We start from the raw sequence: 17042 nt of genomic DNA, 5'->3' as shown, positions 1-17042 counted from the left end.
ACAAAACAAAACCACACTCCTAAATCATAAGGCATCAGGAATAATCTTAGCTACCCCAAGTGCATCAGAGGTAACCAACATATCCTTCTTTCCCCCATGTATTTCCACTGCTGTTTGAACAATTTTTTTAAAAAACAAATGCTCCAGTTCTTCCTCATTCACTCAGCACTCTCTAGTCTGGGTGCAGTAGAGTGAAGGGGATCTACATAATCATGTAATCAAAACTTGTAGAGCATTGTGTACATTGCAGAGAGCCAAAGTGTACATCTGCAGTCTGTAATTGCCCAGGAAATCTCAAAATTTGCCGTTGCACATTCTGATATTTGATCCATTCGCCATGAATGCTCACCTCCTGCTAAAACCTGATACCATTGCTGTCCCTTTGCTGATGCCTGAGTTTTAGAAGTTGATCTTCTGTCATAAGACATAGTACTGAGGAACTGGGAATTTCTCAGTGGTCCTGCCTGGGCAGCCAGGCGGAGCGCCAAGACGCCAGAGCTGCCAGCTCTGCTTCCCTGGGACTGCGCTTCTTGCCCTCCCAGGAGCCAAGAAGCCCAGTCCCTCACAGGTCAGGCCTCCCAGAAGGACATTTGGGATGTACTGACAGCTCCTCGGGTACCAGCTCCACAGCATGTGTCAGGGACCCCGTCGAGGCCCAGGCAGCACTGAACCCTTGCCTTGGCCCAGCCGCAACAAGAAATCTGTCACAGACCCAACCGAGGAGCGGGCCAGGATATGTCGCGCTCCACGGGACCACCTTCCCGGGAGGACTAGGCCTAGGGCTTGGATTTGGGATACAGATAGCTTGAACCTGCCCACGGCGTGCCCTGAGGGAACAAGAAGGAAGCTGACGGGAAGACAGCGACGGGCAACGCCTTCCGCCTTTTCCGTAAGGCCGGGCCCCTTCCCACAGCGCATCGCTGCGCAGTTTGCGTAACTCCGCTCTTCCCGTCGCGCCGCCGCCAAAAGGGGGCGGGAAGCACGTTGCGTAGACGGCTACGAGAATCGCTGCAGCTTGCACTAGCGGCGGGACTTCGCCCTGGCCCCTCCCCCGGCGCAGAGGCCCCGCGCTCCCTCCTGCCGCCGTCGCCATGGCCGCCGCGGGGCCGGGCCGGCTCCTGCGGGCCGCCGCTTCCGTCCGCCGATTGCTCTTCTCTGCCTCGCCAGCAGCCGGAACGAGGCCGGGCTGCTGCAGCGCCGCCGCTGCCGTGAGGGCAGCCCGGCTGTTCAGCCTATCTGCCCGGGCGGTGCTCAGGTAAGGGGGTCGGAGCCGTGAGGGGCCGGGCAGACTCCTCACGGCGGCGGCGGTGGCGGCCGCCTGCCCGCCGCGACCGCGCCGAGCCTTTCCGGGCCGCTGCTCGGGCCTCGGCGCTGAGGGCAGGGGCGGCCGGGCCGGGCTGGCGCTGCGTGACCTTCCCCGGTCGGTCGCGGCGGTGCCCCGTTGTCCCGGCCCGGCCCGCCGGGGGCAGGTCCCGGCCCTCCCCTCGGCCCCGTCACGGCCGCGCTTCGCCCCGGCTCTCACCGTCCTGCCCGCGGCGGCCGTGGCGGTGGCAGCGAAGCGCTGTGGAGGGTTGCGGGGGGGGACCCGGCGGCGTGGTTAAGCCTATGTGATCTGCAGCCCCGTTGACAGAGCTTGTAACGTTACGCAAGGCTAAACTAGGGTTCCTAATGTTTAAGCTAGTTTTCTAAAAGGTTGTGACCTCGTCAGTGTTGCTTTTTCATGCAGCGCGGTGCTTGCCCCCCCTTTTTTGTTTTGTGAAAGCCTGACTAGGCTTGTGGCAGCAGTACAGTGCATCAGTGTGAGCCCGATACCAGAGATCTCTTCTCCCTTTAGTATAGTTTTTCTTTACTGAAGAGCACTCATGCACCTAAGTGTGCCGAACCCCACCTTTCCTCACCAGTATGGATGAGTAGGTGTTTCAAAATGCATTACACCTGTAGACATTTAATATTCCACAGCCCATGATTATAGGTTTGCAACTTAGTACAGGTAGTCAAAGACCATGCTTATGCACAGCTTGTAGCTTCTATATTCAAAGATAGGTCAGATACTACAATTAACTGTCAGTATTTAAGATACAGATGTTTTAAAAGCCTAATTTACTTGGGTGCCAGAGAAGTTCCTTTGACTTAGAAAAGGACCTGCAATCAGCTGTCCAGCGTCAGTGGTGTAGCGTAGCCCATTTCCAGAGGGTTGGGTAGTGCCCTTGCTATCAAAGCTGTTTCAGAAGTTTGCTTTTAAACTGTCCTGTAGGTGCTCTTTTACTTTGTTCCATGAGGTACTTTTGATACGAAAAGACAAACCAGCTTTTTAGTCTAGGACTCCCATATGAGGGAATTAAGTTGGTGGTTAAGATCTCTCCTCTGAGTGAGCATGCTGAGTGTCTTAAAAATAAGTCTTCACTGAGTGAGTGCCCCAACCATCAGTTATTTTGAGGTCCCTGATTAGCAGTTTTTCATTAAAAAAATCAAAAGGTTATTGTAAAGTATTCTCAAATTTTTAAAAGGTCTTAAAAATTATTTAACAGGGTAAAAATGGGAGGAAAAATAATATTAAAAAGGGAAAACATCTCCTTACCTAATAGTAATGTAAGACCTGTAATCCCCTAGGTCTTTCACAAGCAGACTGAATATAGGTTGGAATTTATTCACATTCATTGTGCAAGCATACCAGCAAAAAAGCTCACACAAGTGAGTATTTCAAATATATTGTTTATACAATACATGTCATAGCCTGGCCAAGTGGGCTGGGAGAAAAAGAAAATCTGTGTTTCATTCATATATTAGTGTTTTCTCCACTTATGCTCAATTATGTTCTCTAGTCCTACCGTTTCTGGATGTCATATTGTCTGAGACCAGTTCCTGAACTTTATATAGTCAGTCAGTCAAAAGATACATTGTCGTTTGTATATGTAAAATTAGCTAGTTTTGTGTCTAGAGGTTGAAGACCTAGTTATATAAATCATCAGCTGAGGTGATTCTTGAGAGTAGGTGTTTCCAAGGGCTTCAGTGTTATGTTTAATTTCCATTTCATTCTTTTTCTTGCTCCATTTTAATCCATTATCCTCTCTTTTAGTTTCATACTGAACAGTAGTTGTCTCAGAATTCTTTTATACCCGTTTAGGTAGCTGTACAAATTTTTGGTGCACAACATAATTACATGTTTAAAAGACTAGTTCAGATTTATAACTTCCATATTTTAATTGAGCCTCTACAATAGTTTGATTCATGAAACACTTCAAGGTAATTAGGTTAAGCTGTAAGATTTACTGTTTAATAAAGGATCTGAAAGTAACAGAGTTGGTCTCCCAACATGGTGTAGCCACGTGCAACACCAGGATACAGTTGTTACCTTTATGTTTTGTTTGGAGGAATGTAAGGTGATTCTTACTTGGAAGTAATAGCTGAAGTTTCAAAAGAATACTTCTTTTAAGGTGGGAGATGTAGCTGTCAGGATTGTTGCTACCAAAAAGAAGATCCAACTCCTGTTTCCTCATTTTGCTGTGGACAGTGCTGCTTCTGTCAGTTTTGCTTGCGGGTTCAGCTGGGGCTACTTTGTTTTTATGATGAGCAAAATGATTTGACTTGCGGTAATAGCGGTATACAGATGATGGCAGGACGATTTGGAGTGGGGATCACCCAAACCCACATGTTTATATCGGAAGGAGATTGGCTTAAGCTGAACATGAAGCTTAGGTTGTATTATTGCATCATAAAGTTGCAGTAGTGCAATTGTTTTAAACTGATGTAAATGTCACATAATGGGCAGACCTGAGTGTGTACTGGTTCTGACATTCCCATGGCCACTGACCTGCGAAGGTTGGGTTTCAGCCAGTTTTGTTTCCAGACCCAGTTTACTCCATAACAGTGCGAGCGTTGGAGATAAAAGGAACAAAGGAGGGAGGCCAGGACCCTTTTTCTTTTGCCAGATTAAAGTGTAATCATAGGTGAAGGCAGCTGCAGGTGTGTTTTGAAAACTGGGATGGAGATGGCTTGCCTTTTACAAGGGTTCCAGTGACCTAATGGATGGACAGACATCTTGCTGTTTGGTCTGCATTGATTGTGATTGCCTTGTCCTGTAATACAGGAGAGGGTATGTTTTGGATATTGAACAAATACTTAATACTTGTCATGTCTATACCTTGGGCAGAGGATGCTCATAAATACAAGTACATCTTGCATTGTGTTTCTTGTCAGGTTGGACTTGTCATGTTGACAGAAATATTTCAGTAAATGAGAGTGTATTTTGGTGAGCTCTAGAAAGGATTTTTGAAGCAGTTTAAAATTGCACTGTCAGTGGTTTACTTTGGCTGTCAGAATGTGAATCTATACCTTTCCAGATGCAATCTAAACCCATCAGTCTTAAATGTCCAGTGAAGATGGTGAATTTTTTACTTGTATATCTAAGAAGTGGGTGCTTGTTTCCTTGGTTGTCCTGTGGGAGGTGTTAACACAGCAAAGGAGCAAAAAGAGCTGAGTGATAACTTAAACCTCCACAGAATGGTTTGTTGGAGGTGGTCCTTTGATATCACAGGTGACTGTGCAATGTTAATTGCATTTTGTAAAGCTCGATCCTTAAGATTTCTGAATTTTATTGTAGTGCATGCTTCAGTTGCATTCTGCAGATCAACAAGGTCAATCCTTTGTTATCGATTATAAATTTGGAATGAATTTATAGTTTATAGTAGCTTGTGGCTGCCTTCTGGAGAATGGGCTTAGGGATGATATGACAAGAATTGAACATGGCATCATAATGAATCATGGTGTGTACTGCTGCCAACTGAGCTTACAGTTGTGGTGAGTATGTTAAGTCTACAGCAACAAACATGTGTTGTTTTTCAAAACAAGCTAGGACTCAGATCGCTAAAAACACTCTCTTTTGTAGCCAGTTCCAGGAGTAAGCTGTTTACTGGTGTTTCAGTATGGCCACTTTCAAAATTTACTTAAATATTCAGCTCTGCAGGTTAGAGTTGTCATGAGAGTGACTTGCTTTTTCAAGCTTGTATGCTTTCCATCTGACAGATCACTCAAAGACCAAATTACTAAAAAGATTAAAGGTAATAATAAGCATGCTGTCCTTAAACACAGATTGCACATTGAAACATCGGATTTCTTGCATTAGCTTTCAGTTGTTTTATTTGTATCTCATTTAATGGCACGTTTCTTTGCCTATCCAATAGGTTTTTCTTCTTTTACTCACTTTCTATAGTAAATAATATAGTTTAAAAACAAACAGGCTGTATTTTAGTTGTTAGTATTTTAAGCTTTCATTTAATTTGAATGTGAAGTTACATAATAAGGAATTATGTACCCCTGTTTTTTTATTTTTTAATCATAGAATCCTAGAATGTGCTGAGTTGGAAGGGACCCAAAAGGATCAAGTCCAACTCCTGTTCCTGCACAGGACAAGCCCAAATTTACACCATGTCTCTGAGGGCATTGTCCAAGTGCTGCTTGAATACCATCAGGCTTGGCACCATGACTACCTCCCTGGGCACATCTTCCTGCTCTTCCCTTAGGTCCTGTTGTTGGTCACCAGAGAGAAGAGATCAGCACCTGCCCCTCCTCCTCCCCTTGTGAGGAAGCTGTAGACCGCGATGAGGTCTGCCCTCAGTCTCCTCTTCTCCAGCCTGAACAAACCAAGTGACTTTAGCTGTGCCTTGTACAGTTTCTCCTCTAAACTTTTCACCAACTTCATGGCCCTCCTCTGGACACGCTCTAGTAGCTTTATACCCTTAATGTACTGTGGGACCCAAAACTACACACAGCACTTGAGGTGAGGCTGCACCAGTGCAGAGTAGAGCAGGGCAATCCCCTCCCTCGACCGGCTGCAATGCAGTGCTTGATGCACCCCAGGGCACAGCTGGCCCTCTTGGCTGCCAGGGCACTCTGTTGGCTCATGTCCACGTGCCATCGACCAGAACCCCCAGGTCCGTCTCTGCAGAGCTGCTCTCCAGCCTCTTGTTCCCCAGTCTGTATGTACATCCAGGGTTGCCGTGCCCCAGGTGTAAAATCTGACACTTGCCCTTGTTAAACTTCATACGGTTGGTGATTGCCCAGCTCTCCAGCCTGTCCAGCTACTCCCTGTTTTGTGTCATCAGCAAACTTAATTAGTTTGCATCCAAGTCTTTAACAAAGAGATTAAAGGGTACTGGCCCCAAGATGGATCCCTGTGGAACCCCACTAGTGACCAGTCACCAGCCTGAAGTAGCCTCATTTACTATAACCCTTTGAGCCTGACCCATCAACCAATTGCTCACGCATTGCATTACGTGCTTATCCAGCTGTATGCTGGACATTTTGTCCAGGAGGATACTGTGAGAGACACTATCAAAAACTTTACTGAAATCTAAAAGATCACATTGACTGGCTTTCCTTGGTCAGCTAGGTGGGTAACCTTGTCATAGAAGGAAATCAAGTTTATTAGGCAGGACTTTCCCCTCATGAATCCATGCTGGCGGGGACCAATGACTGCATTGTTATATTAAAAGCATTAGTCTCAAGAAATTTCTGTGCAGACTGAAAGAGAAGTTTTTCTTAAATAAACATAATTGTCTGAAAAGCAAAACAGGAAAATAGTAAACCTCTCTTTGAAACCAATGTCAAAACTTTGACCTTCACTGGAATTAGTATTTACAAAGTGAAATACTAAGATAAACTGTGCTTAAAAAAGCAGAATGCTTTTAGAGTATTTTTTTCTTGGGAGGAGAGGATAATTAAATTTTGGAAATAATAAAGTAAAATGCCTTAAACTCTAAACAGAAATGAGAACATTTTTGTATTTGTCCTAAATGACAGTGATGGCAAGAATTAAAATTTTATAAATCCAAAGGAAGACTCCACAGAAAGGAGTGAAGAGAAGAATTTAAAATAAGCTCTTTTATTTGGTAAAAATACAAATATTGTGCCTAAAATAAAATAGCTCTGACTGTCTTCAATGAAAGGCAAAATGTCACAATCCTATATAGCTTCTAGTGACAAAACACAAACCAAGCGCTCTTTTTCCTTATTTTTCATGGCCTTTGTTCAATGTACAGCAGTAAATGCCTGTACCTGTTACAGCTTCTTAAAAGTCAATAATGTAGGTTTCTGTCCTCTTAGAGTTGATAGTGATTACTGGTGGTTTAGTATTCAATCAGTTTTAAAATTCTAGAATTCTTTCTTTAATTCCTTTATATACTTCTATTTTTCAGCTCAGAAGATAAAATAACTGTTCATTTCATAAATCGTGATGGTGACAAACTAACAGCCAAAGGAAAACCTGGGGATTCACTGCTGGATGTTGTTGTTGATAATAATCTAGATATAGATGGTTTTGGTAAGTAGACTGAATACTGTATTCAGTGACTAGAAATTATGTTCTATTAACAGTATATTCATTATATTTATAGAATCATAGAATCATTTTGTTTGGAAAGGACCCTTAAGATCATTGAGTCCATCTGTAAATGAATATTTATTTATTAATTTATTTATAAAGCTATCTGCTTTTAATTTGGATTTTCTCTCAATTTTTCCCTGCAGGTCCATAAAATGCTTTGGGTTAAGGTCTAAAAATATATTTGGGGTGAGCCTTGCTTAAATGTTAAAGGAGGGAACGTGGACAGAGTGCTGTCAAGGTGGAATTTGAAAGATGCCACCTGCAGACCCTTCTGAGCTGAAAGGTTCTGGAGGCAATGCAAAACTGGTGTTTTTCTAACAGTGGCTGGTTACTGTTGCCGTATTGTTATACTGTCTCAATTTATTACCAGGCATTTTGTACCACAAATTGCTATATACTTGAGTGCTAAGTGAAAGAAACATACCAAAACCATGTCAGTTAGCAGTGAAGAGCAAGAAGTTTAATCCTTAATAAAGGACTGGGGTAAAAGAGACCAATGCCCTAGTGAAATTCTAACTTGGTACAAGTTCTGTTTAAAATCAAAATTGGGGGAAGTCATAACACCTTCAAATTTTTGTGCTTTCCATAGTTAGTTCCACTGAAATTGTAGGATTATGCCCATGCAAAGCAGTGTTATTTGGTAATGGCAAATACCTCAGGACAGGTATTTACATGAACACAAGCTTAAGAATTAATAGTACAAACTAAAGCAGGAAGCGGAATTACAGTTTGCATGAGCGAAGGCATAGCATGGAGTGATTAGAGGAAGAAAAAAAGTAGGCTACATAGCTAGCAGTAGGTAGCACGGTTGGAAATTGGAGGTGTGTTTTATTTAAGTGCAAATAAACTTCATTGCTAGTAATAAAATCCTTGTCTGAGAGAACTCTTATGACTACAGTTGCATACATTTGGGGAAGAAAAACTGTCTCTTTAAAATCTGTAATGCGTTGGGATAACTAGCTTTATGTATCACTTAATAAATGTGTCATATAGGCTGATGGCTAGTCTGCTTGTGTTCTACAGTAAATATTCTCTCTGTTTGGGTAAATATCTGCCATGTTAAAGCATTGTGGTAAAGTGGAAAAAAAATAATGCTGTCAAACAGAAGACAAACTAAAAATTGGAGGTACTGTAACAATCTTTAATTATAATATACGCTAGTCCCATTTCAATAACCTTTTGCTAATGAAGCATCATACTAGGGCAGAGAAATAATGCAGTATAAATAATGTAAAAATGTATGTTCTGTGTTTAGGAAAAAAGTAATGAGGGAAAAATGAAAAATGTAAATCATACCCATTTACTTCTGTCACTAGGGGGCATCCCATGTGCAGTAATAGTAATAGAAATATCTGTGTAAAGACGAAACGGAATGATTCAGCTGCACTTAAATTTGTTTGCTACTGCTAGCTTTAAGTTGCAGAAAGACCTTCCACTGTTCAGATAGACTGGTTGGTGTTTCCTCCCCCCCCCCCCCCCCAGTATTAAAATGCTTAAGCTGCTCATACGAATGCATGTGAAAAAGTAGAGTTTAAATGAAGTACCTAATAATGTCAAATTTGTTGTATGTATTTGAAGATGTAATATGTTTTTAAAATCAAGACTTCTATTACAGTGTCATGCTCACTTTGAATATATGCTGTTGATACTGTTACTACATGCTAACAGCACAGCGCTTTGTGCGTGGTTCTTGTGATCTGATGATGAATCCCACTGTTTCTTTTCATAGTTAAAAAAAAGCGTTTAACTACAGCATTCAAGTAAATCTTAATGTTGTAGGAGCTGTAGAAATACTGTTGGCAGTTGAATGCGGAGTAGGTATATGAATGTGGGAATATATGAAACATTAATTTTACTAATCAACAGATGTATGACACAAACATTTATATATGAAGGATTTCTTCTGGAATTCTGCTGTAATTCTGGTGTAATTTGAAACTTGAATTTTCTGTTATCTGGACTTTTTTTTCTTTAGGTGCATGTGAAGGAACGCTAGCCTGTTCAACTTGTCATTTAATCTTTGAAGACCACATATTTGAGAAACTAGATGCAATTACTGATGAAGAGATGGACATGCTGGACCTGGCATATGGCCTCACAGAAACGTAAGGCAACATAACACTTCACTACATCTAAGAATGAAAAGGATTTGCAGATGGAGCAGTCCAGTTAGAGTGCCTTAATCAGCTTTTAATGAATAGCTGGATTCTGTTACACAAATGGGACTGCTAAGTTTAAATATTCTTTATCTGAATTAATATTAAAAATGTCAGTACTGTTTTTGTAAACTGAAGAGTGGTGCTTGCCAGTACTCGCTCTTGAGAGGTGTCTGATGCAGAAGTGTCAGATACTGAAGTATGACCAAAAACCTAGTTCTTTCAACAAAAACTTTGCCACTGCTGTCACATGTGTGAATTCTCTTGTTCTTGTTGCCCTTCCCTTCTGTTTTCTGTCTCCATTGGTCTGTAGCTAGTTGATGTATTTTATGAATAAGTTTACATTAGTATTTTAGTTTTGGTCAGATCTTCTTTTCACAAAATCACAGAAGGATTGAGGTTGGAGAGGACCTCTTGAGGTTATCTGGTCCAACCCCCTGCTCAAGCAGGGCTACCTAGGATGCCCAGGACCATGTCCAGAGAGCTTTTGAATATCTCCAAGGATGGAGACTCCACAACCTCTCTGGTATTTATGTACATTGATAAGACCCCCCTCCCGAGCCTTCTCTAGCATAAACAGTGTCCAACATGGCAGTGTTCCCACTTCTCATGCTTTGACTCATGTCAGTGCTCTTGGAGCACGCAAGCCAGAGTCTCTTTGGGTGAAACTAATCCCGAAGTGTGCTTTAATTGCTAATGGCTATTTCAGTGCATAGCATTAGACTAGTGGTAGTCTAAAGTAACCCTCTGTTCTACATCTCCCCCACCATCACATGCCTTGTCATTAGGGTGTCACATCCTCATCACAGACCTATTCTTAGTGGGCTGCACTACCTGCTGGTGTATGCAGAGCCCGTGTCATAGAACATACCCACATCAACAGTAGGCAGCTATGCCTCACAAGGTTTCATAAGCCCTTTCCTTCATGGTTCAATGGAACTGCTTGTTGAAGTTTTTGAGACTCCTTCCAGTGGTGTCAGAGGGCTTTATACCTGACCTGTATAGCATAGGGTGGTTGTTTGTTTTTTTTTTTTTTTGTCCCTACAAAGGAGTATTCTGAATTAACTTATCTCCTTATACCAGTAATGGGAATCCTGCACTAACCACTTCTACGTGAGGGTACGCTTTTTCTCACTTCAGCTAAATCTTAACTTTTCTGGAAGGTTGTAAAGACAAAGAAGTGAAGCTATGAGAAACTTGTTTCAGCTTCTTTTGTTTTACCCTTTTCCTGTCTCCCAAAAAAACATTTGCAATCTTGAAAAATAATTGTAAGCCTACTAAGTGTGAATTTACTTCACTCTTACAATCTACCAAAATCCTCCTATGAATTTTTAGGTTCTGGGCCAAGCCATTTACCTGGTCTTCAGTGCTGATATAAACTTGTGTGATGGAGATGTACTGCTATGCTCTGTCATAAGTATAAAAGCTTTTTCTTGTCAGTGACTCTGGATTTGGGAAAGTGTCAGCTGGCAGCTGCCATGAAGGTTTTTTAAAATGAGGGATTAATCAGAAAGGTTGAAACAAAATTGTTTTGAATAACTGCAGAACAGTAGAGATTGTTAAAAGTAGTAAGACAAACCCTGGCAAATTAAATGTTTAAAAAAAATACTGAAGAAAAAAAATAAGCTGAGAAATAGCTTGCTAAAAAGTAAAAAAAAATATTTTTGTTGCTAACCTAACAGAAGCAGGAAACTTGTCTGCCTGAAGAGCCAATAGGTGATGTAGACGGTGCACTTTATATATAAAAAGATAACATAAAAGCAAAGTTTCTTTTGCATTGTTGTCTCTAAAGGTGTTACAGGATGTCCATGCACTGGAAGGGTTCTTTGCAGAGGGGTTCCTGGAGTACCTGTCTCAAACTGGTGTGTCCACAGAAGTAGTATTACAGCAAGTAAGAAAAATGAGTAGATACAAACGGTGATGACTAGGTAGCATTCACCCAGGAGTTCCACAGGAATTCAATATGACTTTTCTGAACTATCCTCTGTAAGGCTTAATTAGTTGGTTTAAAACTGCTTACACATCAAAGGAATGGAAGGTAGCAACCCAACATTTAAAATGAGATCTTGGAACTGGAGAACAGTGAGTTTGATTCCATACTGGACACATTAGTCGTGTGTGTATGGGCTGTTGCTTTTTTTATAGTTTCTGCTAAATAATGGTAAGGAAAGAATTCAACAGAGCTTTTGTAGAGGGAAGTAACAGATATGGGAGTTCTTCAGTGAGTCACTGAGCATGAAGAATGATCTTACAGTTCATATAGTTTACTTAGGTCCAGAAATCCTTTACTAAGTTTTGAGTTGCAATGGAATAAGAGCAAAGGCCCCGTAAAGGACAAGTAATTGGTTAAAAAAAAAAACAAACCAAAAAAAATACCCCCACAAACAAAAAATTCTGTCTTTTAACAATGTAGAAGTGTTTGGCTGTCTGTTAAGAGTATGTGATCTACAAGTGATTGGTGCTAGGTTTTACGTACGGAGCATTTGTGAGAGACTTGGTAAAAGAGAATGAGGAGTAAGGTTTGTGTGTAGTGCTGTGTTGCTCAGTGTGGTAAAATAAAAAACTGTCAGCGAAGACATGTGTGAGGATCTTGTGCCATTGCGTGACAGGAAGTGAAGTTTGGTGTTAAAAGGTGCAGATAAATGCATATGGAGAGGTGAGTAGAACAGTGGAAATTTTGCATGCTTGAAATAGTCTGTCAGCTAGCTAGTGTCCTTCCAGGAATGTCAGCTTAAGGTTTAGTGTTTAAACAAACAAAACCCAACCCGCGCCCCCTGGCTTCCCCCCCCCCGCCCCCCCCCCCCCCCCCCCCCAAAAAAAAAGAACCCACAGAACCCAACCCCCACAAAAAGAAATTCAACCTCAAAATGGTAAACAGAACATTGGCAATATTAGGTAGGAACAAGCAGAAAACCAGAAAATACCATTATATGACAAAATTGGGATTCACCATATCTTTATACTTGTGCAACTCTGTCTTCCTGCTTTGTCTTTTTTCTTATTTTGAAGTAGTAGAATGAGAGGAAATAAAGGGAAGGCCTACAGAAGTGCTTAAAGGTAGAATGGCTTTTGTGCAGGGATTGACTAAATCTATTTTGGGGTCCAAGCTTCTTCATCTTTAAGGAGTGGTGGGGAACCTGGTTAAATATCAATAAAATTGTAAATGCTGTGGAAGAATTTGAATAGGAGAAGGTAGTCTGTTTCTCACAGTGTTATTTAGTGCTGCCTAGGTTTTCTTTTGTACTGCTGTGTACAAAACAAAGGGCAGTGTTATTTCACCTTTCACGTGCTCTGCAGTGCGGCAATTCACATAGGCAATTAGCACTGGTCTTTAGTTAAATCATACACTTCAATCAAATTGAGCCTTACAGTCAATGCTACATATAAATATTAGAAATCGCATCTCTCTAATAGATTTCATTTTGAAATCTATTCTGATGGATGCATGTTCAGGAGATGAAATTTTCTGGTAATGTATGTATTTATACGTACATTCCAGTAATTTGAAGTTGATGTATAGAGTCATTTACGTAGAAGTATTACTTTTGGGTATAGTACTGCTTTGAGGGCCTTAAGAACAGTTGGTTACTACATGCTTGGAAGAGTTCTATATAGATATTAATGTAGTACCATTTTTTTAATAATGTCTCTGGCTACGTTCTTATACTGACTAAATTATTCAGCTGGTGCTATAAAACATTGCCCATCCTTGCTGACGTTTATGTATTCCAGACTTAAGTACCAAGGCATGGACACTGAATTAAAGATACCCTAGCAATAAAAGTGGCTTGTGTCTGCAGAATTTTGTGGTGGTATAAAATCTTTTGATTTTACTTGCTCATGTACAAGATTTTTTCATGCTGAATGATAGGTAGAAAAATGAAGGATTGTATCTCCTCAGGTGCCATGAGTACTTTATCCTTCTTCCTATGTTTCTTGTCTTTTCACTCACTTCCTGGTGTAATGACACAATCTTGAGTTGTTTAGTTTGAAAACATTGGGCTGTCTTCAGGCCCTGGATTGGGTTAGGCTATACTTTTTTGGAGGCTTTCATTCAGATTCATTGCCTTCATCTTTTTGGAAATGCCAAATGTGCCTTGGGAGATGAAGTTTAGTCAAGTGCAGGGAATGACACTATTAGCAAGCCATTGAAAATGGAAGAGCGACCATTGTTATATGTTGCCTCAGCAAGTAGGAAGTACTCTGTGTACAACTTTTCATTGTACTTCAACTCTGTTACTTAATGTAAATCATTACTATTGCCACTTATATCTCTGCATTGATGCATGCAATTCACTACTGGTCTTGATTAAGACCATGCACAAGAGTAGCTGTAGCTGTTTCTAGATCCTAATGTGTTTGGGATGGCCGAATGTTGGAGGCATAAAGGGGTAAATGCTGTTAGATATATGATTGGCCAGAACTAACAACAATGTCATATATTTCCCTACAGATCACGTTTAGGCTGCCAAATCTGCTTGAAGAAATCAATGGATGATATGACTGTTCGAGTACCAGAAGCTGTTGCTGATGCTAGACAATCAGTAGATATGAGTAAAAACTCCTAAAAGAAAATATCTTAGGGGTTTTAAAAAAGCTTAATTATTTTTATAACTTATTTTTAAATGATTAATTAAATATGGAAACTTACATAATTGTGAGTTATTTTATATGACTATCAATATTAGATTAATGCTATTTTAATTTTCTTTATAGAACCTCCTATATTTTTACGCTTAAAATGCAATAATACTTCTTATAACTGATCATTGGATTCTAAACTTTGGCAAGTGTATTGCAGATTTCATATAATGTTATTCTGCCAAAACCTTTAACGACATTTGAAAACTAGATCACTTCTACAGGACTCCTAAAAACCCCATGGCATTTCTAGGCTTCAGACCTGGATATGTAACAGAACAAAAATTGTAAGACTGCATGGGGTTGTCTTAAAGTGTTGCCATTAAAGATGGTATGCTCAGAGCTGCTTCACGTTCTCAGTAAATATGATACTTCCTCAGCAAATAGTGGATTTTCAGGGTAGGGATTTTCCAAACTTTGGAATCTTAATGAGATGTGGCAAATTTTGCCTTGCAAAAATACTCTTGAAACCATGAAATCTAGGGGCTGGTACAGAATGTTGGCACCTGCAGCTTAATTACTGGAGCGCATCTCTGTTGCCCAAATGAGAAGTCAACAAACCTCAACTGTATTTATGTTTGACTACACCACAAATACGGGGATACACATGGCTTAGAAGTGTCAAGCCTTGGAGCCGTCTAATGGCAGAGCATAACCACTGGAGGTAGATGTAAATTCTTGTCGTTCCCTGAAGGTGGCTGAGTTTGAAGAGGGCAATGTTTGTCAACATAGGATTTGTTCTGAAATCTTTATCCCTTACTTTTTTAGCTTTGAGCTTGTTCAGGAGACCGTCTGATGTTAGCTAGGGCATTCAGCTTGAAGAGATTCCTAGATTCTGGGCCTTGCTCTCAGGATCATTTCAGTAGTGTTTGATGTGAAATGACCAAGTATATTTATTCCATAAAGATGGACTACTAGGTTCCCCCAAAGTGGTAGGGACACCCCGGTGGTGGGGTAGCATGTGAACTGATGATGAGCTTTCAGCTGGATCTTGTTTTATTTCTAAAGTAGACCAAAATAAAATAATGTCTCTATGGCTCTTTATTAGTCTCTCAAGTTTGTTGCCTAAATACTTGAATGAAATGATTGTCATTAATGTAATAGTTATTACTATGATAAGGTTATTTTAGTATTTTGGGGTGTATTTATATATATATATGTAAAAGATGTTTGTGCACATTTGAATGATCTAATGCATTCATTAATGCCTTATTTGAACTGGTGACAATGACATCTAGACAACTTTTCTTGATATTTATGGGAGAGGGGAGAAATATTATTTTTCCAGAGTCAAATAATGGGATTATTTTGAGCTTCATAAAGGGGGGGGGGGGGGGGGAAGTCCCTCTGTTATAAAAAGAAATTTCTAGAACTGTGTTGAAAACAGGTCTACTTCAGATTCTTTTGATTTCTTTGAGTAGCTATTACTTTGTTTCCTGGCGTTCCCTTTGGACTTTCCCCTGAAATAAGATATGCTTAATGTGCTCTGCTCAGAACATAATCATACGGGGTTTTCAGAATGTGCTTCCTATCTTATCTCATTCAAAATATGACTTCAGAGTTTAAATTTCCTGGCTTTTGGAAAGACAGAGAAAGCGAGGTTGGGGGGAAAGGTGGAAATCATTTGAAGAAATGTTCTGAAGATACTACTGTCTTCCTCTTCAGCTGCTGTGACTCTAACCCTAATCTAGAGGTTACCCTCCTACAGTCAGGCGCTAAGGTAAATCAGTTCTCACTTTGTATTGCCTTTGTCCTGAGTTCATCTATTAATTATTAGTTAATTGGTTACTGTTAATTATTAATAATTATTATCATATCTGAACTTCTGTTTTTTCACATGAGACACAGCTCTTTAGCTTCCAAGAGAAAGAACTCAGGTCATAACCAGATGTACTGTGCGTTCCTACATAGGAAAGGAATCTGAGGCTTCAGTATGGCTGGGGAGTTTTGGGAGTAGGTGTTGGTGTTTGTTGAGTTTTATGGTTTTCTTGCGGGGGGCTTTGGGGGGTTGTTTGGTTTTGGTGGGTTTTTGTTTGGGTTTTTTTTGTACTTACAGCACCAGGTGCTTCTCCTTGTGGGAATCTTGAAGCGCTTAATACTGTTAAATGTGAAACAGCTCTCGTGACACCTTTCTAAGCCAAGGTTGTTTCATTGTGCACTTCCTGTGACAACTTCTTGTTACAAAGACTTTGACTCTCCTATAGTGTGTCTGTGGAAGGAATCATTTAGCACAATGAGGCAAAAAACAACACTTAAGTTCATTTTGAATTCTAGAGGTATCCTGTATTGCATGCAAGCGGAAATCTCAGAAGGCAAAGGAACTGACATGTAATCTCCAGAATGCACAGCTCAGAGATACTTGTTTCCTTATTGTCAAAATGATTTGCAAATAAATCTTATTTTATACCACTTTCTGACACACCTTGTTTGCATTGATTTCCCCCCCCCTTCCCTTTTTCTCCAAGTCATTAAACGTATTTCTGGGTGTCAAATGGAACTTAAGAGTTAATGATGCATGTTCAAGTGTAAGTATGAATTATTGTGCAATGACACACAATTAAAGCATCAAAACTAGTCAAATAGCTATTTGTTTACTTCCTTGTCCAAAGAAAGATTCCAGGTAACTTAATTTCTAAAGGTACTTCCTTTCTCTGTCAAAACATGGAGTCAGTGGGTCTCTTCTGCCTCTCTCCCCTCAAACATGAGGAGAAAATCAGCATGGACTCTTTCAGTGCTCTGCTTGTTAGTGTTCAGCTCAGATGTCTGAAGAGGAAGGAAGGGGGTGCCTCGCACAGCCAACGTCACTGCATCTCATTCTGCCAGGGGATGTTTCCATCCTCCAGACTTCAGTTTGTTACTTCTCA

At 40.7% G+C, this 17042-nt stretch overlaps 1 protein-coding gene across 1 annotated transcript; it reads left to right on the top strand.

The window, feature by feature from the left end:
- The first annotated feature begins 1031 nt into the window (after positions 1-1031).
- FDX1 (ferredoxin 1) lies at positions 1032-15222 on the top strand. Its single transcript, XM_064441228.1, has 4 exons — positions 1032-1255; positions 7194-7318; positions 9357-9486; positions 13991-15222. The coding sequence occupies exons 1-4, from the start codon at positions 1092-1094 to the stop codon at positions 14103-14105; spliced, it is 534 nt and encodes a 177-aa protein (XP_064297298.1). The 5' UTR covers positions 1032-1091; the 3' UTR covers positions 14106-15222.
- Positions 15223-17042: the final 1820 nt, after the last annotated feature.

Source organism: Phalacrocorax carbo, chromosome 1, assembly GCF_963921805.1.
Source record: "Phalacrocorax carbo chromosome 1, bPhaCar2.1, whole genome shotgun sequence".
NCBI classification, from domain to species: Eukaryota; Metazoa; Chordata; class Aves; order Suliformes; family Phalacrocoracidae; genus Phalacrocorax; species Phalacrocorax carbo.
Note: the sequence above shows the minus strand (reverse complement) of the source record. Positions and strands in the feature narration are given on the sequence as shown.

Excerpts from the sequence above, each read along its gene's own strand:
- FDX1 (XM_064441228.1), top strand. The coding sequence starts at position 1,092 with ATGGCCGCCGCGGGGCCGGGCCGGCTCCTGCGGGCCGCCGCTTCCGTC. Across the intron at positions 1,256-7,193 it reads TCTGCCCGGGCGGTGCTCAG|CTCAGAAGATAAAATAACTG; the intron begins GTAAGGGGGTCG and ends TCTATTTTTCAG. Across the intron at positions 9,487-13,990 it reads GCATATGGCCTCACAGAAAC|ATCACGTTTAGGCTGCCAAA; the intron begins GTAAGGCAACAT and ends ATTTCCCTACAG.